Source organism: Epinephelus lanceolatus, chromosome 10, assembly GCF_041903045.1.
Source record: "Epinephelus lanceolatus isolate andai-2023 chromosome 10, ASM4190304v1, whole genome shotgun sequence".
Lineage (NCBI taxonomy): Eukaryota > Metazoa > Chordata > Actinopteri > Perciformes > Serranidae > Epinephelus > Epinephelus lanceolatus.
This window is the reverse complement of record NC_135743.1, coordinates 14,560,413-14,586,610: the sequence shown is the minus strand read 5'-3', so window position 1 is coordinate 14,586,610 and position 26,198 is coordinate 14,560,413. Positions and strand designations below refer to the sequence as shown.

General features: G+C 40.4%; 2 protein-coding genes across 3 annotated transcripts; both read left to right on the top strand.

Moving 5' to 3' along the window:
* Positions 1–117: 117 nt before the first annotated feature.
* On the top strand, positions 118–12,725 carry mboat7 (membrane bound O-acyltransferase domain containing 7). Its single transcript, XM_033640204.2, has 9 exons — positions 118–256; positions 1,889–1,968; positions 2,872–3,001; positions 3,381–3,507; positions 3,607–3,763; positions 4,170–4,365; positions 4,673–4,825; positions 4,992–5,168; positions 7,208–12,725. Exons 2-9 carry the CDS (start codon positions 1,893–1,895, stop codon positions 7,611–7,613), a joined length of 1,422 nt encoding a protein of 473 aa, XP_033496095.2. The 5' UTR covers positions 118–256; positions 1,889–1,892; the 3' UTR covers positions 7,614–12,725.
* Positions 12,726–13,285: 560 nt separating this feature from the next.
* tmc4 (transmembrane channel-like 4) lies at positions 13,286–26,152 on the top strand. Of its 2 annotated transcripts, XM_078171606.1 has the most exons (17): positions 13,286–13,484; positions 13,666–13,858; positions 15,385–15,533; positions 15,647–15,796; positions 16,537–16,622; positions 17,803–17,948; positions 18,141–18,288; positions 18,423–18,581; positions 18,670–18,827; positions 20,419–20,545; positions 21,682–21,779; positions 22,745–22,928; positions 23,011–23,141; positions 24,431–24,586; positions 24,737–24,815; positions 24,953–25,068; positions 25,369–26,152. In XM_078171606.1, exons 1-16 carry the CDS (start codon positions 13,430–13,432, stop codon positions 25,040–25,042), a joined length of 2,109 nt encoding a protein of 702 aa, XP_078027732.1. In that variant the 5' UTR covers positions 13,286–13,429; the 3' UTR covers positions 25,043–25,068; positions 25,369–26,152. The 2 variants fall into 2 exon arrangements, with proteins under 2 accessions (XP_078027732.1, XP_033497112.2); XM_033641221.2 differs by having other exon boundaries at positions 24,953–26,152.
* Positions 26,153–26,198: the final 46 nt, after the last annotated feature.

The window sequence follows — 26,198 nt, the reverse complement described above, 5'->3', positions numbered from 1 at the left end:
ACGTACCAGAGGTTATGAAGTGCAGAAGCTTTAAATTACTGCGGTGTTTTAGTGTCAGCGCCCATGTCAGAATGGTTGAATCGACACCCCTACGTTTAGAATGGTACGTGCCATGTGGGTGGGGTCATTCATAAACCAGGAAGTACATTTATACAGTGTTAGCGGTGTGAATGGGTAGTTTGTATGAGTGTGTCAGTGTGTAGGCTCTGTTAGAGTCCGGAGTGATTTTTACCTCGGTGATAAACACGTTGTAAATGTGAGTAATTTAAAGCTTAAAAGTGATGCATGCTAATTTAACGGTCGCTCACAGCGGTTGCTAGCTAACGTTTGGATACCAGATGCTAACGTTTGCACAGCCGTCTTAACTTCCTACACACTGATAAATACAGACAGGACTAGAGTGGTTTAACCTCTACCTCTTGAATTCAGTCTGTCCTGTCTTTATATTTTATTATCATAATTTACAAAGCAGTCATTTAGTTATCCTTTGTCAGACTATGTTGCTGTTAGCTAACCTCATCGCTCCTGGAAGCAGAGGAATGCTAGCAGACGGGAGTCAGTCAGTTCTGAGCTGGTTGTAAGAGTCCTGAGGAAATTAAACTTTGTGTACTTGTACTGTATAGCTCATTACACCTACTGAAATATGAGAAAAGAAGCAGCGGTTTGCTCCAGTTCTCTCGTGGGCTCAAATAACGTTACAGTCCGAGATCTATGTCACAACTCAGCTACTTCCTATGTTAACTCATATATAAGTTCCTGTGTTGTTCCGTGTTGTGCACACATGGTGTCCCTCACACTTGATCTCTTTATTAACTTTTATTCAAGCCTTCAAATTTATTCATAAGGTGCTCTTTCATAACTCTTAACCAAAACTGCTTAAAGGGGAACCACGCCCATTTTCTTAATCCCTACATGTTGCTCCTATGGGCTAAAACAGTCCAGAATATTAGTACAAATGAACAGCTCTCCCAAATGTAAAAGCCAGAGTGCTAAACTCAAACTTGCGATGCCATAGGCTGTAAAGTCTGAAGCTGCTCCACTGACAGTGAATTGGGAAAGATGTTATAGATGACAATGAGAGCACCCAGGGTAATCTTCTGAGTATATGAGCATATTTTCTGTCTCATCGCTGAGGACAATACAGCAGAAAAAGCAAATTTGTGTATACAAAAGAAAAACATTTGTGGGTCCACAAAATCAAGCTCCCATCCATTGTCTATAGAGCAGCTCCAGACTTTACACCCTATGAAATCACAAGTTTGAGACTTTCCTCATTGGTTTCTGGCTTTGAGAGAGGGTATCTCATGTTCGCAGATATTGATTTAACTTTCTTGGGTCATGGAAATAATATATTGGAATTCTCAATTTAGGTAGTGTTCCCCTTTAAAAAAGAAAAAAAGTGTGCTTCAGGTGGAGGACATATTGTGAAATACACCTTGAAGATGTCATAACTATCACTACTTCTGGGCAAACTGCCAAGACAGACGATAGACAAAAAAATATCAGTATTTTTTAAGAATTTTAAGAGTAACTGCTTTTGGGTTTATTACTAATAGGTGGCTGTAAAAAAGCATGTCCACAAATGTCAAAAAGGAGAGAACTGATGACAAAAGTATATTTTAAAATAGCTTATAGACTAAGAGGTAACATGTCTTTTTAATTAGAGAAAACTCTCAGGCCTTATATGGTCACATTTTTAAAACTTCATCCTCAGGATTTAATTTTGATGCAGATACACAAATATTAGCTTCAAGAAGGCAGTATTTGTTGCAGGGATTGTGTTGTATCGCCTGTATGTGTGTTGTTCCCTCATAATTAAGGATGATTCATGTGTGCACAGTTTTCTTTATGAGCAAGTTTGGAGCTGATTGTGTTTCTCTGAGAGCAGAGCAATGTCTCCCGATGAGCTGGTGTACTTGGGAATCCTTGCCGCCTCCATCCCTGTTGGATTCCTCTTCCGTTACCTCAGTGAGTATTTTAGAAGATAACATGATGAGCAAAATGCATTCTTTATTTTACTGTTGGTCAATGCTGTATGCCTTATGGTCTCTGTAACTGGTTATGTACCAAAAATAAGATATCTCTCGTTACAGTGTATGTGTGTGTGATAAAAAACTAGGATTTGTTTTAACATATGGAGGCTGAGTGGAAAGAATACCAAAAATACTATTGTTTTCAGCTCCAACCCTCCTCAGGATGCTCATGATTGTACACATCCTGAAATAGGTCTAATAGGATACTGGGCAGTCTGTTAATAGAAAGCTCTCCGTTTTTTTGTCAGGATGAATAAAGTGAAAATCTTCTTAACCGTCTGCACTCCATAGCCTACTATTAAGGATTAGCGATGTTTAATCTAGTGTTTGGAGAGACCATGAGCGAAACTGAAAGATGACTTATTAATCTTTTCCTTTGTCCAGGTCTCTGAGTTTTATGCGCCTTAACCTAATGTTAAGCCTGTCTGTGGCTTTGCAGCATCAGTCTTTTGTTTTGCAAATGCAGTTTACAGTGTGTGTGTTGTTCTGTTAATGCTTTGCAAATGTATCCGTGCATAGGGACAGGGATGACTTTTATGAGGTGATGTGTTTTTTCCATAACACTGTTGGCCTCACGATGGACAGTTATGGACAGAGATATTATCTTTTTTATTCCACACATTCTTTTTCCTTGTCAAAACCTGGTGCCTGTGTTACCCACAATGCAACTCATCTTCATCTGTTTTTAATGCTGCTGGAGAAGAGAGCAATAGGTGGAAATATACTGATCTTTTAACACTTTTCATGCTGTGTCTTGGTGCTGTGCTGGGGCTTTTCCCATGTAGCTTATTGGTAGATTGCAATAGTTTTATAACTTATAACTTTGCTTTCACTTCAGGTCCTCCTGTGAAGCAGGGGGCATCTCTTCTTCTGGGCCTCTCTGTCGCCATTGCCACCTGTAACATCCATACCCTCCACTCTCTGGTGACGATTATTGGATCATGGATTATTATAAAGAGCAGCTGGAGGTGAGAGATCAACATCAATGAATTTACAAACATATTTAACAGACAGAGACAAAGTTGGCATGTAACTAACAACCATTTTTTATTTATTAATCTACAGTAATTAATATATCTATAAAGTGTCTAAAATGTCAAAAAAACATAAAAAAGTCCCATACAGTTTCACAAAGCCCAAGATGATGTCTTGAAATTCCCTGCACCTAACCCTGCAACACCAACAGTCCAAAAATCATACATATTCAATTTACCATTAAATACAACAGAGAAAATAAGCAAATGCTCATACACCTTTTTTCACCAAATTAGCTCTGTTTTTTGAACCCGTTCCATTCAGGATTCTTGAAACATAAACTCACTCATATCATATTTCTCTGTCTACCAGACATGCCCCGGCACTGAGTCTCAGCTGGACTTTTCTCTACCTCCTCTTCTTCCGCCTGGTCACTCGGTTCGGTTTGCCACCGCCGACACCTTTTGCCAACGCCATCCAGCTACTTCTCACTCTCAAGGTACTTAAACATTGTCACAGATATTGCAGCAGCACACAGTGTCTTTACAGTTTGTGCTTCTTTGTTGACTCTTGTTGTGTCTTTCTGTTTCTAACTCAGATGGTGAGTTTGGCCAACGAGGTGCACAGCTTCCACATGGAGAAGAAAAAGGACGTGAGCTCCTTCGCCAAGTCTCCCGTCATTGGTGGTCTGTCTCAGGAGCCCTCCCTCTATGATATTCTGTCCTATAGCTACTGTTACGCCGGTATAATGACCGGTAAGTCTGTGAAAACGTCTTCTCAGAATAATGTTGGCAGGAGGAAGTTGTGTCAGCTCTGATGTTAAAGTGAACGTTTAGAAGATGTTTTATATTCATGTGTGTTGTTGATGTTTATTTGCTTTTGCATGAATTTTAACTGTTGTCTCTCTTTGTCTCACTCTCTGCTACTTGTCCAACATTGTGTGAGTCCATATCATTTTCAGTCTTATTTAAAATAACCTCTGGTTTTAATATACCTCTACTCTTTTTGTTTTCTTACTCCCCTTTTTCCCTTTTCCTTTCTTTGGAACCATGCTGTCCTCCACTCTTCCCTCTTGTGTCTTGCATTATCCTTATTGTCCATTTTCGCTGTCTTCTCAACGCCGCTTTTATTCCTTAATCTCCTCCCTCCATCTCCCCAAAGGTCCGTTCTTCCGCTTCCAAACATACGTTGACTGGCTAAGGCAGCCGAGCCCGCTGGCCCTTCCTAGCTGGGTGCCGTGCCTGCAGCGTCTGAGGCTGGTTCCTGTCTACGGCGCTCTGTTCCTGGCTGTCAACTCCGTCTTCCCACTGGCCTACGTTTGCACAGAGGAGTTCCTGGATCGAAACTTTTTCTTTAGGTATTGTTACAAAGCATCACTGCTCAGATAATGTGTGTTATTGATAGTAACAATGTGAGGTGTAGATTTAAGGGGGCAAAATAATGCTCCAGAGTTAGGCTGAATTTTGGCGAGGAAAAAAATCGGCATTGCCATTTTCACAGGGGTCCCTTGACCTCTCATATCAAGATATCTGAAGGAAAATGGGTTCTATAGATACCCATGACTCTCCCCTTTACAGACATGTCCACTCTGTGTGAGGGTAAATGTCTGTAATATCTCTGCTGCTGTTTGGTAACATAGAGAAGTTTTCTGTGTCTCTCTCCAGGTTTTTCTACATGATAGTAGTGTTCTTCGTGTTTCGGATGCGCTTCTATGCAGCGTGGTGCGGAGCTGAGGCTGGCTGTATCAGTGCAGGTCTGGGCTGCTATCCAGAGAAGGCGCTGTCCAAACCTGGAGGAGGACCTACCGTCAACTACAGGTACATCATCACTGGACTAACAAGACTATTAAAAGAGGGTTCATCAGTATTTACCTGTGTTTTAAACTTTGATTGTATTGAACATCTTGGTCTGTGTGCACGTTTGGATGTTTTCGTAGTTGAAAGTTTGTTCTCTCTTTTTAAATGTTTTTTTTTAATGTCCCAGTCCTGATCCCACTGCTGAGGAGAAATATGACTTCAAAACCATCCAGAACATCGACTGCTACAACACTGACTTCTGTGTGAAGGTCCGCCACGGCATGCGTTACTGGAACATGACAGTGCAGTGGTGGCTGCATCACTACATCTACCCCAACGCTCCCTTCAAAGCCTATGCTCTCAGGTAAGGCTCTATGTGTGCTGCAGTCTCTGCGTATTTTACAGACATGAAGCCCCAGACTCATCCATAAATCCCTCTGTGGTGTATTTGGGCGTCAAAATGCCTTCATTTGGCGTGTGCAACAAGATAACAATTTCGAATGTGAGGTAATAGCAATCATGTCCAGATTTTAAAGCATGTTTTTATAGTCATTCTCTCTTGTTTCTAATCAGCTTGGGTCTTTTGGTGTGAATAAGCGCAGGGATATCAGTGAAGCTCCCAGTCTGAAGTCAGAAATTACATCTTATCTTTTTAGCTAATTCTGTTGTTGGATGGTAAAGTTAGATGTTGAAAACTAGGGGCTGGTGTTATTCTCTGTTGTTAACTGTCAATGTATCCCATGAGAAGACCAAAACCAACAATGACTGAAGGCGTTTTTGGACCAAACAGTTCTGTGTAGCCCCTGAGAAGAACTGTCCACTGCAGAGCTCCCTCGAGAACTACTGTACATACCTTCAAGGGCTTTTTTCCCTTTCTGCATTCGCACCTCCCACAGGAACACTGAAGTGACGTACTGTATGCCGGCCAGCAGTTGGTAAAGCAGCATCACTTCTGCTTCGACAGTCAATAGTGTTGTATTTCCACAGTGGTAAATATGTTTGGTAAAGCCTGGGCTTCTCTGTCAGTCCATTTATCTATTTTCTTCCATTTTTTTCATCACGAGCTGCTGTTTACAACAGGTCTTTAAAAATAGCGGTTGCCGGTGCTGCCGTGGCTCACGTGTTCGATCAATCAGTGATGTACATTTACATCACTCAGTTCTTCTTCTGTTGTGAAAGTACCTGCTCTGAAATAATAACTAATAAGTCCCTCAAAACTGCATTCTAATTAAAATCATTCCTTGTTCTTGCGGTGTAGACACAACAAAAACAGAAAAGTCTCTCTGGTCCAAAGACACCTTCAGTTCCTCTGTATATCCTCCTGAGACCCTGTGTCCTCATAAGAGGACATCACATTTTGGGTTTACTTACTTACCTTATACTTCATTCTGCTTAACTTAGACCTGATGTCCTCATTTGTGGACTCTTTTTGTGCCATCTAGTGGCAGTAAGAGCACAATACACTAATCCATGTAAAAACAAGATGATCTCTGCCAAGTCAGTCAGCAGGTGATCCCGACACAAAAGTGGACAGGGTCCAAAACCTGATCACATTTAATGGTTGAAACATGTTTATTTATGATTAATAGTGTTTGTAGTTTAATGTTGCAACAAATTTGACCAATTTTAGCAACAGTAACAAGATAAGACACTGTTAATTAGGAAGTACTTGTTTGAAGACATTGGGACTTTATTATCACTGACAATGTTTAGTTTTTTTATACTTATCGGGTCCTACTGATCCAAAATAGCTTAAGAAAATTAAAAATGTATACCAAATAAAAGTTCAGGTCTCAGGAGGATTGCAAGTCTTTAAAAAAGGGTCATGATTATATGCTTTTATTTTAAAAGACAATTTGAAATATGTTCTTATAACAGCAGCGCACTGTAGTATTTGACAAACACTCCTCAAATAGACACAGAAGAGTGCATTTTTTGGGACTGACTCAGCCATTGATTTGGTTCACTAGTAAGTATTTACGGCGGCAGGATGGTGTAAGTGGGTGCAGTTTAAAAATAAACTACAGTGCTAGTACTCGTTGAAATAGAGGAGTGTGTCACCCAGTGCAACAGTGTGGCTCATTTATGTGTTTTTAAATAGTTTTGGGGCAACAATGGAAGTTTATTATATCGGACTTTGGCTCCACAGTCAATTCTTACTAAGTAGGATCAATGTTGGTTTTGGTCTTTTCACTAGATTTATTGACAGTTAGAAAAAAATCTGATTATCACCAGACATATTCTTTGATTCTTATTTTATTAGATAACTTCTGCTGTGCTTTAACTTCATCCTGGTCGTGTTGCAGAGTTGTAATTGTTTTACCCCAAATAAATGACATGACAGAAACCCTCACAGCGCCGTGTCTGTATGACTTCAGCATCTCTCCTGTCTGTGACTCTCAGGGCCGGCTGGACCATGTTCATCAGCGCCTACTGGCATGGCCTACATGCCGGCTACTACCTCTCCTTCCTCACCATCCCGCTGTGCATTGCAGCCGAGTCTGCCATGGAGTCTTCCGTCCGAGCCAAATTGGGTCCTTCTGGACAGAACATCTTCGACTGGATTCACTGGTTCCTGAAGATGAGGGCCTACGACTACATGTGCATGGGCTTTGTGCTGCTCAAGGCCTCCGACACCATCAGCTACTGGACGTCCATCTACTTCATCATGCACGTCATCGCCGTTTGCTGCATTTTAGTGGGCAAGGTTCTGAAGGGAGGGAAGAGGGAAGGAAGGAGAGGGGACAAGGAGGAGAAAAGAGAGGGGGAGAAGATAGAAAATGTGAAAACTGGAGAGAAAACAGACTGAATTGAGGTACAGAAAAGAACTGGGTGGATACTTTTTTTGGGACATGAGGAGGAGTTACTTCAAGACTAGAACATCCAACATTGATCTCGCCAATAGTCATCTTTCTAGCAACAAACATTACACAGAGCTGATAAGATTTCTCATGGAAAAATGTAAAATAATTAAAAGTGTGTGATGTGTAAAATCCGCTAAAAGACATTCCATATACAGTGCCCTCCAAAAGTATTGGAACAGTGAGTCCAATTCGTTTACTTTTGTTGTAGACTGAAAACATTTGGGTTTGACATCAAAAGATGAATATGAGACAAGAGATCAACATTTCAGCTTTTATTTCCAGGTATTTACATCTGGATCTGATACACAACTCAGAAGATAGCATTATTTGTAATGGAACACAAAATTTTTAGGTGAGCAAAAGTATTGGAACATATAAACTTAAAATAGATTAAAGTGAATGAGACTTAATATTTAGTTGCAAATCATTTGCTTTCAATAACTGCATCAAGCCTGTGACCCACTGACATCACCAAACTTTTGCATTCTTCTTTTGTGATGCTGTTCCAGGCTTTCACCGCAGCCTCTTTCAGTTGTTGTTTGTTTTGGGGGGTTACTCCTTTCAGTCTCCTCTTCAGCAGGTAAAATGCATGCTCTATTGGGTTTAAGTCTGGAGACTGACTTGGCCAGTCTAAAACCTTCCACTTCTTGCCCCTGATGAACTCCTTTGTTGTTTTTGGCAGTGTGTTTTGGGTCGTTATCTTGCTGCATGGTTGCATCTTTCTTTAAATTAGCAGACAAAATGTTTCTGTAGACTTCTGAGTTCATTTTGCTGCTGCCATCATGTGTTACATCATCAATGAAGATGAAAGAGCCTGTCCCAGAAGAAGCCATGCAAGCCCAAGCCATGACATTACCTCCACCGTGTTTCACAGATGAGCTTGTATGTTTGGGATCATGAACAGATCCTTTCTTTCTCCAAACTTTCGCCTTTCCATCACTTTGGAAAAAGTTAATCTTTGTCTCATCAGTCCATAAAACTTTTTCCCAGAATTTTTGAGGCTCATCTCTGTACCTTTTGGCAAATTCCAGCCTGGCCTTCCTATTCTTCTTTCTAATGAGTGGTTTGCATCTTCTGGTGTAGCCTCTGTACTTTTGTTCATGAAGTCTTCTGCGAACAGTAGATTGTGATACCTTCACTCCTGCTCTCTGGAGGTTGTTGCTGATGTCACTAACAGTTGTTTTAGGGTCTTTCTTTACAGCTCTCACAATGTTTCTGTCATCAACTGCTGATGTTTTCCTTGGTCTATCTGTTCGACGTCTGTTGCTTAGTACACCAGTGGTTTCTTTCTTCTTCAGGACATTCCAAATGGTTGTACTGGCTATGGCCAATGTTTGTGCAATGGCTCTGATTGATTGTCCATCTTCTCTCAGATTCACAATTGCTTCTTTTTCACCCATAGACAGCTCTCTGGTTTTCATGTTGGTTCCACCTCTAAATGCAGTCTGCACAGGCAAAACCTATCGTACCCAATCTGAAACTGAGCTCAGACATTCAGTGCTATTTATTGTTTGAATAATCAGTGTAAGTGGGAGACACCTGGGCAACAAAACACACCTGTCAGTCACATGTTCCAATACTTTTGCTCTCATGAAAAATGGGTGGGTTCAAAAAAAAGGTGCTATCTTCTAAGTTGTGTATCAGATCCAGATGTAAATACCTGGAAATAAAAGCTGAAATGTTGATCTCTTGTCTCATATTCATCTTTTGATGTCAAACCCAAATAGTTTCAGTCTACAACAAAAATAAAGGAATTGGCCTCACTGTTCCAATACTTTTGGAGGGCACTGTATGTACATGTACATGCAAGTACTCTGAACACTGGGAGAGGAATGTTTGAGCTCAATGAATGTTACTTTTGTAGTGTCAGGAACTGGGGCGACTGCCTGTACAGGATGTGTACTTTTATTTCACAACACCATTCCCAGTTTTAAGTGTTTAAGTAAACTCAGAATGGTCAAAATGAGGTTGTTGTGATGTCAAGATGCTGTTTAAGAAGCAGGCAGCAGAGCGAGGCAAACAATAACCAGCTGAATTCTCATAATGATGTTATAAATATTTAAAAGAGGAGCAGATTGAATGTGATTAAATTGAGCGTCCATAACCAACAATGCATCAGCAGCACTCAGTATTAAGTTACAGCACATTTATACTGGAGTACAGAGAGGAGAGAGTGTGATGGAAAAAGGCTCAGGCTTCAGGCTCAGCTGTCATGTTTGTGTGTGAGCATTATCAAAAAGTTTAGAATATAATTCTGCTGCCATTTTGCATCTTAAATCAGCACCTTGACTGTTTCTGACCTCAATAAATATAATTGTGATGCAGAAAATTTACAATGTAAAACTGTAAAACTTACTGTGCAGCCCTTATTAGAGGTCTGCAGGAGAAAAGCAAGGTCCAGATCACATTTGTACATTAAGACTTAAGTGTTTTAGACGATGGTTTTAAAGCTACAGTTGGTAACTTTTATAGAAATAACTTCCTGCTGAAACTGTCTACATACTCACAGTGTTAGGGTACGGTCACACATGAGCAAAATTAGCATTGGTTAATATTTGCCTCCTGAAGGGGTGACTAAAACATTCGCTGCCAGTGCAAGGCAAATTCACATCTTCACATTGCGTGTAGTTCAACTTTGGTGAACTTTGATTGCCGAAGTTGCAGCCTCAACTAGTTGCATGTGGAGGAGATGTTGAATATTGCCATGTTTAACCAGCTGATACTGTTTGATATTACTCTTTAGAAATAAAAACCGCCCATATGAGTGATGCTGCCTGATATGAGAAAGTTTGCTCAGGCCAGTACGCTGCGCTTCATTTTGGTTTGTTGGGAAAAAAATGTATTGAGAGTATTTTGACAGGTATTGGGATTTGGATATGAGTTGCGATTTTAGTAACAATGGTAATCTTTGCATTTCATTTTCTCTGACAAAAAGTATAAATATGATGATGTGATTATTGCTGCACTAAACAGGTATGGTCTCTTACATCTGGAATATAATTTGTTGGCCGGGGCATCTCTGCAGCACCACAATGCTTCATTTATAATGGTATGTTGTGACACATTTTATCTCTATCAAAAAAATTGTAGCTCCCAGATATTATATATAGGTATAAGAACTATGAGGTGGAGAAACCTGATTTCTATCCGCCTCGTGTACAGCTGTGTGTATGTAGTGACAGTTTCAGCAAATACGACAAAAAGTAAATTTTTATTAAAGTTACCAGCCACAGCTTTAAGCATTATAATGTTCCTCTTTTTTTCCCCGTAGCATTTCTGTGCTTTGGTTCACTCCTGTGATCCAGTGAATCCAAAATGTCTCTGTTTGTATTTTTTTTTCTTACTGTTGCTCTGCCTGTAACTGTAAGCATACCTGGAACATGTGCACTGACGTCTCCGTAGCAGTGCTGTATCCGGTGAAGAGTGCGCTCTGTGAAAGAACAGCAACAGTCCGTTCACTGCCAAAATGTCTGTACTGCCATCGTGGACCATTCAGGGTTGGGACCAAACATTTGATACCAAAAGTCGCAAGTTTCACATCATAACTATAAGCTGCCAACATGAATAACAGCACAGCTAGGGCCAGGCGATGTGTTCAAAATCATTATTGTAATGTTATTTAACACAGTGTTTTTAAAAACTGCAACAAGAAAATATTCAAACTGATGTGTTTGTATCACACATGACCAGACTTATCAAATGTGTAAAACACTGTAGTCGTTTTAAATTAGAGATGACTTTTAAGCAATTAATCAATTGGTCGATTGACAGAAAATTGATTGGCAACTATTTTGATAAGTGAATAATCGTTTTAATAATTTTATAAGCAAATATGTGCTGGTTTTGTACTCACTAAATGTAAGAGTTTGATGCTTTTCTTTGTCACACATGTTGATAAACTGCTTAACTTTGGATCGGCAAACCACTGGTCAGATAAATCACCACAGGGTTCTCACTGTCTGGAGAAACCTGGAATTGCATTTCACAATTTCATTTCATTTCAAGTCATGGAATTAGGTTGTGTGTGATGAAACTGTTAAATCTGTTAAAACTGTTAATCTTCAGTGGATAACCTTTCACACGATGTAACATAAGGGAAAATTTATTTTCTGTAACTGCCGATGTAACATAGCTCTATGTGATAATGTTTGACAATGTTTTGTTGACCATCCCACAAGTTTCTCCTCATTTTCTGTCTCTCCCTTCATGTTTGCCAGCTAGCTGAAATTATGTTCGAACAGAGTTTGAATCTAATATGTTTGAAAAATGCAGAGCAAGTTGGGCAACTTTTTTTTTTTATTATTGGTACTTAAAAAGTCATGGAAAAGTTTGAAATGTTGTCCATGAACATGTGTGGCAACCTGACACCATTTGAAGACATCACCACCATTTCACTGTTTTCTGACATTTTTTTAACAAAACCACTGGTTAATTGAAAAAATAATGGGCAGATTATTTGATGATGTCAATATTTGTTAGATTCAGCCCTGATTACATGTGAACAAGCCCAAATGTGTAAAACAAAAACCTCAGTTTTGTGGGTTTTAATTAGAGCTAGAGTGATAACATATGTTCATATCTTTGTGATACATCAATGCCAAAGTTCCTAAATGGTGATATTGAATAATCGCCTGGCCCTAACCCCGATAAACTGTGAACAGTTGGAAAACATGTTGAGTTGTTTCACTCACGCCTGTCTCAAACTGTGTATAAACTCCACTGTGTCTCTGTTTTCCATGAGCATGACTGACAGCAGAACTGAAAGGTCTTACCTCCGTGTTTGTTTGGTTCTCCACGTTACCTGGAACTGAGATCATTTGACTTACAAATTAATTTTGTGTCATGCCTTTACCCTCTGTGTGCCAAGAGCCAAGCCTTGGAAAATCGGTTCCCTTTGTTTTTATTACTGTGATGTTGTGACTTTTAGTTCCTCTTTTGACTGCTTATCTCCCGACTATTTATTTTCTGGCATTTTGTGTGGTTGTGTTCTTCAGCTTCACTGCACCAGCTGTAACACTCCCTACTCTGTGACTGTGGAATACAGCATTTCCTCATCACTGTTCCCACCTGCCTTTTTCTTTCTTCAAGTCCACTTTATGTGATTATTTGTGGTATTTTTTGTTCATTATTTGTTCATAACTACCTTGAGTAAGTCAGTTACATGAAGCTTGTGAAAAGGCTTTTATACATGACATTTTTTCAGCTGTCAGACTGAGGAATCATTAACTCTCGGGCATTAGTGACAGCAAACACGTCTGCCTAGTTACCTCACAACAGTGTTTCAGTGCTTTCTGTGAGCTAAGAGTAGCTGCAGTCCTTTGATTAAACATTTTGTCGCCAGTAGATTGATATTATTAACTTGTACACAGCTATAAGATGTATTTAATTTGTTGCCATCACTGCCCACAATAAAGATTCACCAAAATAATTACTGAAACACAGTCAAAGACACTTCTTTTAACTCCCTTATATCACAAAATACTTCAGGGTAACCTGTTTTCTTGCTTCTTTGTTCCGGCAGATTATTAGACCGTGCAAATTGTAAATGAATGGTAACTACCTCCTTGGGAATAATGGGTTAAATTGCACAAGGAAGTACCTGTGTGGTCATTTACAGAGGGAGTAAAGTCCGTGAGAGAAGACAACAGGCAGCATTTCCTCATGACGAGCTGGATCAGTGTTTGTTTTATTCTGGATTTGTTGTAGATGTGGTTACAGAGACAAGACTTTAGAGCTGGTTGTGTTAAACTGCATCAGAGAAATGGCCAGTGGACCACAGAGACAGAGCTCCATAGAGGCGTATGACTATGCTGAAGGTGTGTCTTTTTTCTTACCTTTGATTGTGTTTACTTGAACATATCTGTTTATTTTAAACTCTATATCTGAATCAAATTGAATATCTGAATGATATCACTGCTGATATGGAATCATATTTTAATCTGACTGAATTATAGTTGCTCATTTTCTTTGCTGTTTTTCTGTTCTTCACTCAAACAGTCACACGAAGTGATTACCCCAGTGACCGGCAGTCGCTAAGGCTACGACGGGCTTCATCTCGAGTGTCCAATCAGAATTACCCTCAGTTCGACTGGAGCTCGACCCCAGCTGCAGAGGATGGAGAGGGCAACAGTGGAGCGCCCCGGGACCTCAGAGGCATTCCTCTGCCCATGGCGCTGAAGAGAGCTGTGAGGTATGAAACCTGCTGCTGGATGTTTGGTGGTGTATTTTTTAAAGTGTCTTAATTAAAGAAGCAGTGTGTTGGATTTAGTGACATCTAGTGGTGAGGTTGTATGAAATGATTCTGTCCACTATCAAGATTAATCTTGTCTAAAGTCTAAAAGAGCTGCAAGATAATGCGCCTGTTCTATGGGCCCAATGATGCGGACATAGAGCTGATCATACAGGTAATTTCATACTGTGGAAAGAGACCTTGTTTGGCTTCATGCGCCACTGAGCAGCTCTTCTTGGAAAGAACGGCCCCACCACCAATGCTGTATCCAGGTCTCTTAATACATCCATGCCTTGGGAGGGAACTCAATCCCGCGGCTCCACTTTTTGATTCCTACTGCGCAGGCTCTGGCTCCAAATGACGTCACCAATGCACGATGGCAGCACTCTTGTCCTGGATATTTTGGCTTCTTTTTTGTACAGAGGGAGGGAGTGGAGATAAATTGTCCATCTTTATAGACATTCTGAAATTGACATTTTTATATCATATCAATACATTTTATTTTTTGGAGTTTTATAGTAGGTATCAGCTCATTGTTTTGGTTTTACAGCCTACACCTTTACTGTTTTTGTTCATTCTCAGTGCTGTCAAAACGTTTCAGATGCAACCATCCACTGTTTTCAGCAAAAAAGCTCTAAAATCACTCTAAAAACAGTAGACAGACAGTGAGTGGGGAATATAACAGCTACAGAGTCAGACGTTTACCCCAGAAGTTGGTAGAGACCAAAAGCAGAGCTAAAACAGAGTGAATATTGGGCTTGAGGCTCAATTATGCTCAGTGTTTTCTAAGTACACGGACACAGGTGGAACCTTCTGTCTGTACTCTACATTCATTTCATCCGTATTTGTGCACATTTTGTGAAAGCTTATGGATATGGAGCAGTACCACAGGAGATTGTAGAGGGAGTAGTTAAAGTGAGACATTACTGTAGGCGACAACAAAGACATTTTAAAAAAATGGTGTAATGGAATGAATTGTTAAGTGAAAAGAATTCTCCGTCCGCACGTCACGATGAATTAAATGGCCTCACAGACCACTCTCGTCTACAACGCTGCCTCCATTTACAATATTACGACCTCCTCCACTGTTGCCTCCTTTGTTGTCGTGTGAAACTTTTGACTCCGCCCTCTAGTTCCATCTTTTGGCTATATTTATGCTAACATGGAGGTATGAGGGCAGCAACGTTTACAATGTTTAAAACACACAAATCTATTTTTGTGCGTAAAGGAAGTATAAATGAGCCCTTACACTCATTAGGGTGAAACAGAAATGTTATGCATCCCAATTAATTGAATAGATTAATGTGAACTGTACCGACTGATGACTGTCTTTAGTTTCCTTAGAATTAGGACCAAATCGCGTATTTCTTTTGAGGGAGTGTTTTGAAAATCATTATGAAATTACAGACCCATAAAAGGAAGTGTTATCAATAATTACATCACAATAATTACTTCTGAGTCATTCAAGTGTACTTTGTCCAATACAGGCAGGTGCAGCAAATGCGGGTGCCTGTAGTTTCCAGCAGAGAGTCCTGGAAACTGAAAAAGGCCAAATCTCTGCGTAAATTCAAAGACAACGCCAGAGGATTCCTCAACTTTGTCACACCATGGAGCAAGACTTTGCAAAAGATTGGAGGTAAATTCATTACCACAGATAACTCATATTGAGCACTCCATGTATAAAAAGGTCAAAGAAAAGTGTGTTTAAAATCAAATTTTAATTGAAATCATGACCCTCTGCCCCCACAGGGAACTTTGGAGGTGGCGTCCAGTCTTATTTCCTGTTCCTGCGATTCTTGGTGGTGCTCAATTTTGTTTCCTTTTTACTGATTGCTGGGTTTGTCATCATCCCCAGCATTGTCTTCAGATCTGTTGGGACGAGCCTCGTTAACAGCACTGGTAATGATGTGTTCAGGCTGCAGTTTGTCAGCTCACTACATTTCATTTTGCTTTAGCCTGAGGATAACACATGGCAGTGGTACACTGTGTTTTCATGGTTCTTTGTTTCCCAGTATTTCTTCATTCTGAAATTTTAGGACAGCTTTTTCTCTAATATAAACAGGAAGCCATCTCACAGCTTGATGCAACAGTTTCTAGGCAACAGCCCGGCCTCTTGGAGGAAATGTAGACAGAGACAGCAGTACCAGCTGTGATATTCCCCTCAGATATAAAATAAAATGGTCATTGGTGCATGAGTAGAGAATTTATTCCCCAAATGATATCTAAATAAAAATGTAATGACCTGATTCATCTGTAAGTTTGTGCGAGTGGAGATATAAGGAATCATTTTGTCATGCTTGACCAAGAACTTAAAATAGTTTCATCATTTTTACCCTCTGTCATTTTCACAAGAGAACATGTCACGACGTCTCATTTCATTATAAAGCCATTGTGTGAGGAAACAAGCTTTATCGAGATGACAGTGCAGGGATTAAGAACCTCTGCCTCTGCTATCAAGTGAGTCACAGGCCTGCATTTAATCACCGCTGTAGCTTTCACTTTCCCTCGATTCCTCTCTTTATGTTACTCTTAAAACGTTAGGACAACTACGTGACCTTTACATTCAGAGAGGGAAAATACTGTAATCTCTGAGAATGCATGCAGAGATCATAAAGCTTTCCCCTTGCTGTGTTTTCCAGGTCCAGAGGAGTGCATGGATTATGACCCTAATCCTCAAGGCTTGGTGGTTTTCTATAATTACTTCCTTGATTTGCTCTCAGGAACGGTGAGAAACTGCAGCATCGCAGTGACATACAAGACATGCAGAACATGTAGCAAAACAGATAATAGTGTTTTTAACGACTCAACATTATGATTCTTTACATCTTTGGCATTTTATAAATGTTAAAAGTCTCCAACACAAAGCTGTAGCCAGGACGTTAGAAACACTGAGGTCATGAGTTCTACACGTGGCATATTTGGATAATACTGTTTGATCCTTTCTAGATGCTTACACAGCATCTTAGCGTCTCATTTGTCTCCAACAGTTAGATGAGAAGACTGATACTGTTCTCAAACATTAGAGGAATATCAGTTTTCTCATCCGACTCTTGGCAAGAAAGGGAAGGAACATATAATCCAAAAATGTAAAACACCTGCTTTAAAACAAAGTCGATGTGTGTCGATGTGATGTTTGGTTCAGATTGGACCGTGTATGCTGGAGTTGCAAACGACTTCCTGTTTAGTGGTGAAACACTGACATTTGACACCTCGTCAAGGTGACATGGTTCAATGGAAATTCAAGCTTTAAGCAACTTTTGGTGTCTAAGGTCTTTAGATGGTACAAACAAAACTGGATGTCAATCGGATTAAATTTGTAGGTGGAGTTCGTTAAAGTACGACCCCTGGAAATGGCCAAAAAATGCACAGTAGTGGCAGAGTAAATTCAAAATAGTTGACTTCCTGTTGGGTTTAGGCTATCACTCCAAAAGACTTTTTTGTATGTCTTGGGACATTACATGTACCTTCCAATTTTCGTACATGTAGGTGAAACCAGCTTTTGGGGCTCTTTTATAGAAGATTTGTAGGAGGCGCTACTGAGCCTTTTTTTTTTTTTTTTTGCACCTGAGCGTGAGACCCCTAAAATACCACATTTTTCACCAGTTGTGATATGTGTGCAAAGTTTCATGACTTTTCGAGAACCTTTAGGTCCTCAAAAAATATTTTTGCTTAAACTTTACAATATAAAACACTTCTGCTACTGAGTATCTCAGCGTGCATGCCGTGAACAAAACTGGATGCAAACAACCCTCCATATTCCCCACAGTAGACGTGACCTCAGTGTCCTCAGTAGTAGCTACAGCTATGCTTCAGCACTCTGCTCCTGTAGTCTCTGCTGTTGAGTGTAAATTTAAACACATGCCATAAACATTTGGTGCATTTGACATCTTCTTCTCTTTGTTCAGGGCTTCATGGAGTATTCATATCTGTTTTACGGCTACTACAACAACACGATGGTGGAGGACAGTAACTTCTCCTACAACATTCCCCTGGCCTACCTCTTCACTGCCGTCTTCTACTTCATCTTCTGTCTCATTTGTATCATTGCACGGTCAGTCAAACATGTTCAGTGTTCATAATCCAGATGCAGCCTGTGTGTGTGTGTGTGTGTGTGTTTGTGTCTGTGTGTGTACTCAGCTGTCTCAGTACACAGAGTGACATTTAAAAGCCAGAGTGGATAGTTCAGTCACCTTGACCTGCATCTGTTTCCTCTTCCCTGACTTGCTGGCTGCTCCCCGAGCAGTTTGGGGACTGCAGCTCGAGTTGCCGTGGCAACGGGAGGCAGCGCTTTAGGCAACTACAGCATGATAGTGTTCACCAGCTGGGACTACGGTTGCCTGGGTGATCGAGCTACCAAGCTGAAGCAGAAGAACATCCACTACCGGCTACAGGTCAGAGGGGATCTGTCCCACTTAGTGGGATGGAGGACAGTCTTTTCTCTCTGCAGCACAGCACAGTTTTACATAATCGTTCCCTGCATGCTTTAGGATGAACCCTGTCTGCCTGTTTTCTCTCTGTCTGTCAGGTGGATCTGGAGGAGGAGAGAATAAAGAAAAGGGCAGCCGCTCTGACTTTGTGTCAAAAAGTAGTTTTATACTCTCTACGTGTCTTCATGTGTTTTGTGTCATTCGGGCTCATTATCGCAGCGTTCTACGGCATCTTCATGGCCACCGTCTTCAGCCAGGTAAATGATGGAAAAGGAAAGTGATGATGGTAATGCCTTGAGTCTGAAAGTCTTTGGTGACCTTTTGGTTCCCATCTCTGATAAACAGGAAAAAAGCGGGGAGGATGGGATCCTGGGTTTGATCTTTGAGTATCTACCCTCCATTGTCATCACCACTGGAAACTTCCTGGTGCCGCTGCTGTGTGACCAGATCGCGCTGATAGAGCGATACGCCCCCAGCACCACTGTCATAGTGGCACTATTAAGGTTAGCACAGCTGTTTTAGTTCATTTGGGTTTGTAAATTATAAAATACCACAAGAAATTTGGCGGCGCAGTGCAGTGATTAGTATTATGGCCTCACATCAAGAGGGTTCCTGGTTCGAACCTGGGTTTATCCCCAAATGAATTCAACAGCAATGTCTCCCTGCAGAAATCATGACCCAGTTACTCAAGATAAATCACAGACCTTGTTGTGAGCAGTTTCATGTAGGAACTATTTTCTTTCTGCTGAGCTACACCCGCCAACTGTGTCACTGCGCAAAAGGAAGTGTGCATCTACTACTAACTCAGCAAGCACCACTGAGCTAGCTAACATTACAGCTCAGCTGGCCATTAATGTTTAAATCTCATGCTGTCACGAGCCTCTCATCCATGAGTAGATTGACGCTTCCTTTTGTGCAATGATACAGTTGGTGGGCGTAATTTAGGAGAAAGAAAATAGTTCCCACATGAAACTGCTCACAACAAGGTCTGTGGATTATCTTGAGTAAACAGGTCATGATTTCTGCAAAGAGACATTGCTGTTGAGTTTTTCAAATGTATTTTTTTGGCACTTTGAGCACCACAAGCTGAGTGCCATCTAGCTCCATTATATTGGAGAGAAAGCAGACATCTCTACGGCGGATATCTTCAACACTCAGCAACTCACACCAAAACAATCTAGACTGATAAACAGCACTACAGGTAAGAGGAAAAATAAGTATGTTTGATTTTGGGGTGAACTGTCCCTTTAAGTAAAAGCACAATACAACAACAAAAAGTTCTTGGGAGAGGAACGAATAATAAACAAAGCTCTGCTATTAAAGTGCATATTCCTTTTTAGGAAATTTTCTTTAGACCTCACCAATTAGTGCATACACATGTTGACAGTATGGACATACTAACAAGAAGAGCAAAATAGAAGGGGAGGGTTAGGTAATTGTGGGACATGGTCTGTTTGGGTTTGATTAAATTTCAGGCAGTTTTGCAAGATGGGTTTAGTTCAGTAGGCCTATTACAAATTCTTTCTCTTCATATGTACACACATTTTCATGTACACATATGTTTCCCCAGTTGCATGCTGGGGAAATACTTTGCAGGACTGTCAGTTACTGTTCATAAACATGTTTGCCTGTAAAGGTGAGGGTAAAAGGTAAAAGCCAACCGCACATTCACTCTCGTTTTGCATTTTGCCTCTCTATATTTGCATTTTTCATTTATTTTTTCGGGTGCTGTGTCTCTGTAATGCCTGCTGTTTACAGTCTGGCACCTGGTCACTACCTTTTTATAAAGCACAGACCTCATCTGAGCGCTGTGGAGGAACATGGCCATAGATGTCCGAAACATAAAAAATTAAAAAGAAAATAAGAAAATCAAAGTCTACCAAAGTCTACGATGGTAAAAATAAGGGTTCCTCAAGAAAAAGGTTGGGAAGCACCGATCTAAAATACTAGATGATGTCTCATTTGGGGTTAATCTCTAAATAAAGTATTTCTGATTCTGATAAATCTAAAAAGATATAAGTATCAGTATTGCAGTTGTTTTGATAATGATTAATCATTTCTCCTCACTTCTCATCACTTCTCCTCCACATACAGGGCAGTGTTCCTTCGTCTGGTGAGTCTGGGTGTCCTCCTCTTCACCCTGTGGGGTCAGATCACCTGCGAGGGGGACACAAGTAGCGCAGACTGTTACAAGTGCCAGTACAACAATAAAGTCTACCCGGTAATTATGAGTGCATGAGACTTACTTTAAAAGATGCTTCTCTTTCACAGACAGGATCGAAGGAGTCTCCAAGCTGTGAGCAGAACTGCTCAGGACAGAGATAGAGAGGGATTGAGATAACAAACACACCACAGTTAGGAGAGGATTTGTTTTTCTAATCTAACTTTGCTGTTACGGCTGTGTTTACATGAGCAGAGTTTGCATTTGCATCATTGCAGAGACACAGTAAGCTCTGAGTTAGCCGGAACAATGAGGACTGGGAAACAGAAACAAACAGAGTGACACCTGTGAGTCACCAGAGTACTGAGAGAATAGGGAATGATGCTGCCTGACATATGTTTCCAATCTGTTGCTATCTAACAAAGTCATAACTGACACAATAAAGCATCCTCAGTTTGACAGTTGTTCAGTAAACCATGATGGTGGCAATGACGTCTCTTTTGCTGATACTCTTAAAGGTCCAGTTGAATGATTTGGGGGCATGTCACATTCACCAATTCACATGCACAGTCCCACACTGATGGCTGAAGCTACCTGCCACTCAGTAACCGTTCACTGGGAAGGAGCTGGGGATTAAGCCGATGATCTTTCAATTAATGGATGACCCGCTGTACCTCTGAGCCACAGTTGCCCCTGTATACAATGGGCAGCAAAACACTCACAACTATTAGTTTGTGATCACCTGAAAATAAGAAAAGTCGGTTTTTGCTACCTTAGAATGAGCTGTTTATATCCACATACAGAGCGGGCCCTCATCCATGGAGTCCACCATGTTGTTCTATAGTAGCCCAGAATGGACAAACCAAACAGTTGCTCTAGACAGGGACATTGGCTGTTTGTGTTTTTACATTGGCTTCTGTAGTCCTGCAACCTCTTGGCACATGGGAGAAGTTTCAGTTCTGCAAAATCACCACTGCATGTCACTAAAACCTTCCCACTGGACCTTTAAGTAAAATGTATGTATATGTGTAAAATTTATGACATGGAGTATAATTACAGTTTATGTGTACAATGCTATGATTAGGAAATAATGTCCTAGATTATGAATTTGGGGTAAACAAGGTCTATTTTTAATCTTTTCAACATTTAAATGCTGTAATACAGGTTCATCTTTTTGTCTCTGTCTCATCATGTAGTGCTGGGAAACTCGTATTGGACAGGAGATGTACAAGCTGACACTGTTTGACCTCCTCATCAACATGGCTGTGCTCGTCCTGGTGGAGATTCCACGCAGGTACCCATCGCTATGTGAACAATGTGTCTGTTAAACACGATGGAGAATGTGCAGACTCTAGTCATGAGTTTGATGACTTTAGACACGACCTCACAGAAATAAGACTTGCAACTCAACTTGGACGTTAACACCAGTGACTCGTGACTTCACCTGAAATTACACCCAAGCTAATTTTGTTTGCGTACAAAAATTATGCAGTGGTCAACAAACAACAAATTGTAGTGTGAATAACATGCAGGTAAAAAATTACAGACAGAGATGCAACAACTCCCAAATTCATTCGACATTTTAAGTTGCACATCCATCCATTTTCATCTGCTTATCTGAGGCCGGGTCTCGGGGGCAGCAGGCCAAGCAAAGCACCCCAGACGTCCCTCTCTCCAGCAACGCTTTCCAGCTCCTCCTGGGGGACCCCAAGGTTTTCGAAGGCCTGAAGAGATGTAATCCCTCCAGCATGTTCTGGGTCTGCCCTGGGGCCTCCTACCAGTGGGACATGCCAGGAACACCTTTAACGGGAGGCACCCAGGAGGCATCCTGATCAGATGCCCGAACCACCTTAAGTGATGCCTTTCGACGAAGGAGCAGCGGCTCTATTCCGAGCTCCTTACCCGATCATTAAGGCTGGACCCAGCCACGACACGGAGGAAACTAATTTCAGCCACTTGTATCCGCAATCTCATTCTTTCAGTCACTACCCAGAGCTCATGACCATTAGTATAGCAAGCTAATGCTTAGCTAACGTTATTACTCTGCTGTTAAAATGGCATTACATTTTAAGAGGAGCACATTAAGACTTGTTTTGGACTCAAAACTCAAAGTTTAGGACCTGGGACTTGACTTGGAACTTGTGTGCAGACTTGAGACTCACTTACTATTACTTTATTGTCAATGACCTCTGGTGTGTAGATCACGTTGAGAGTGACATATGCAGCTGTGTGACTGCACTGTGTTTTTGTGTGTGTCAGGATCGTGGTGGACCACTGGTCCAATAAACTGACCCAGTGGGTGGGTCGGCAGGAGTTCGTAGTTCCTGCCAATGTGCTTGGGCTGGTTTATGGTCAGACTGTGGTTTGGACAGGAGCTCTGTTTTGCCCTCTGCTGCCGCTCATCAACACCATCAAGTTTATCCTCCTCTTCTACTTCAAGAAGGTGAAGATTTAACTCAGCCAACATTTCACACAATGTAAGTTTGTTGGTCACCAACACTCTGCTTTGCCACTTTCCTCCTCAGATCACACTCTTCAATAATTGTCGTCCAGCACTGAAGACGTTTCGCTCCACCACCTCCACCTTCTTCTTCCTGGTGGTGCTCCTGTTCGGCTTTGGCCTGGCCGCAATGGTCATGGTCTACAGTCTTGCTGAGTGAGTGTTTTTTATTTTAAAGCTGGCTCTGCATATCTGAATGTAAAACATTTAAAGAAGTTTGGCAGGATTAGGTTTGATTTGTGGCGAGACACCCCAGGTGGAAACATAGCTTCTCAAATTTTGACATTTTGCGTTTTTTTGATTTATGTCTTTTTTTAGACTATAGGAAAGAAAATGTCCAAAATAAATATTATATATATTATATAATATTTATATTTTTATATTATATATTATATATAAATATATTTCAATATAAAAAGTCAGAAAACTTGTAATTTTATGGTTGAATCTATGTGAGAAGTTTTAACCCATTCACCTGTAGTGTCTTATTTTTAGTCTAAAACTGTAATTGCTTTTTCATTGCTTCTTTTTAGGCAGCAAGAGTGAAAATTAGTCATCTAATATTTGTTGTGTTATAGTTAAAGAATGATGAAGACAGGTTAAGAACAATTAGATACAAAATACAACCCCAAAAAGTTGGGACGCTGAGGAAAACTTAAATAAAAACAGAATGCAATGATTTGGAAATCCTTTTTGACCTATATTATTGACTGAATACAGTACAAAGACAAGATGTTTAATGTTCAAACAGATAAAAGTGATTGTTTTTCGTAAATATACACTCCTTCTGATCCCTGCAACACGTTCCAAAAGAGTTTGGACCAGGGCATGTTTACCTCTGTATTACATCACATTTTCTTTTAACAACACTTAGTAAGTGTTTGAGAACTGAGGAAAGTGATTGTTGAAATTTAAAAAGTAAAATTCTTTCCAGTTCTTGCTTGATATATGACTTCGCCATACATTTTCAATGGGAGACAGGTCTGGACTGCAGGCAGGCCAGTCTAGTACCCGCACTCTTTTACTACGAAGCCACATTGTTGTAGCACATGCAGAATGTGGCTTGGCATTGTCTCGCTGGAACAAGCAAGGATGTCCCTGAGAGTTTTTTCTCATACTCTGAGCCAGAAATCTCCACCTCAGTAACACTTACATACAACAAACTTTCTAGTTTTTATTCCTATCTATATTCTGAAGGTTTTTACAGAGGAGGTCATTCATATATTACTAATAGCCTGATTTATACAACATGGCAAAAATGGATTTCTTATGGCTGTTGACAGTATTTTCTGATTTATGGAGTGATAAAAAGAGATATCCCAAATCACCTCTGTAAAAGCCTTTGACTCGAATAAGTTGTGTCACTGTTAGAAACACTGGATATACAAATGTTCTCCATGTTATATCACATTGTTGAAGACCAGTGTTTCCCTCCCTCCACCCAGGATCCATCCTTCTATGGGCTGCGGTCCTTTCCGTTTCTTCCCCAACATGTGGTTGATTGTTCCAACATCTTTCTACGGCCTCTCTAAAGTCACAAAGGAGTTTCTCTTCTTCATTGGCTCCCAGGCATTCTCCATCCCCCTGTTTGTGTTATCCTGGTGAGTGGACTTTCTATCATTATTCTGCTGTAATGTACCTAAAAGTTAATAGAAAATGCAGCCTGTATTTTATCTGCACATTATACAACCCTTTACTGTCCATTTTACGATTTTACTATTTTATAATAATGTCTCCTTTCTCCCCGGCAGTGTGGTGATGTGTTATTTCATAGCCTTAGCTTCTGTTTATGGGAAAAGTGTTGCCCTGCTAAGAACTCAACTCAAACTGGTAAGTTATTGGCATTTATATGTACAGTGACTTGTAAAGCAAAGACTTACATGGTGTTGAATTTGGTATTATGTGGGTTAGCCTCCTGATACTCTCATTCAGTTTTACTAATGCAGTGGGGGGTCTCTGGCTTACAGGAGGGCCGTGACAAGCAGTTCTTGGTGAAGCAGATTACGGAGCTGAGTCGACATCAGATACTAGAACATACTGCAGGAGCACAGTACTGAAGATACCGGAGGGACCATGTTAAGAGGTAGTTAGTTATATAAGGCTGGCTCGGGTTTAGTTTAGTAGAGAGAGATAGTTTTTGTTAGGAAGAGCTGAAAAAAGTAAATTAAAACCTGTTCATTATTCACCAAACTAAGCTAGCAGTATATCAGAATCAGGTTTATTGCCAAGTAGGATTTCCTGTGCAAGGAATTTGACTTTTTTGGTGCATATACAGTAAACACTGTAAGAGAAAATAAAAGTAATAGTGAAGTGAAGACAGTACACTATGGCAAACTATCTGTGTGACAGATCAGAAACTGAGAAAGATACTGACTATGTACAGACTCAGTGATCACAGCCTGGCCACAGAGACTGACAGACACAGGCAGACCTGGCTGCCTAGAGAAGACAGACTGTGTCAGCTCTGTCCTCAGAGACAGGTGGAGACAGGGCTACAATGAAGCACATATGAAGACATCAGGACTAAAATGCAACACCTGCTTGGAGAAAACCGTGTCAGTGCCATAGATGCAGCAACATATGTCAGTGCATGTCACAGCCTAGGAGACAACCAACACAACAACATATAGTTCATCTCATCACAGATCACACTCTGCCTTTTTATTTACTCCTTCACTTAATACATTTTTTTCCTCACTTAAAATGTATGTCTCTACATTTATAATAATATATTGTTGTTACCTGTTTTTGAATTTCCACTGTCTTTAATTGTAATTGTGCTTTGGCAACACAAGAAATGTCATGCCAATAAAGCATTACAGAATTTAAACAATGAAATAAAAATATGTAAACATACTAAGCACAATATATCTGTTTTAAAACGAAAGCACTGTAAAGTTTTGTGCAGGAATGTCCAAAATAATGTCCAAGGAAGGTGCAAAAGTATAGAGAACATGTGCAGTATACATAGATGATAACAATCCAACAGATATATGAGATGTACATTAAGACAGATGTAGATATTTTGTTTGTGTAACATGTGTTTAAATTACATAAAGCTGTGTATAAATGCCATGCATGCCTCATTTTTGTCTGTCCCTGCTAATGTAGACAGCTACAGTATGTCCTTTGTCCTTTTACATAATAAAATGTGAGGTGTTATAGTACCCTCCAGTGTCCACAGTGTGGTACTTAAAATACGTGTGGCCAATG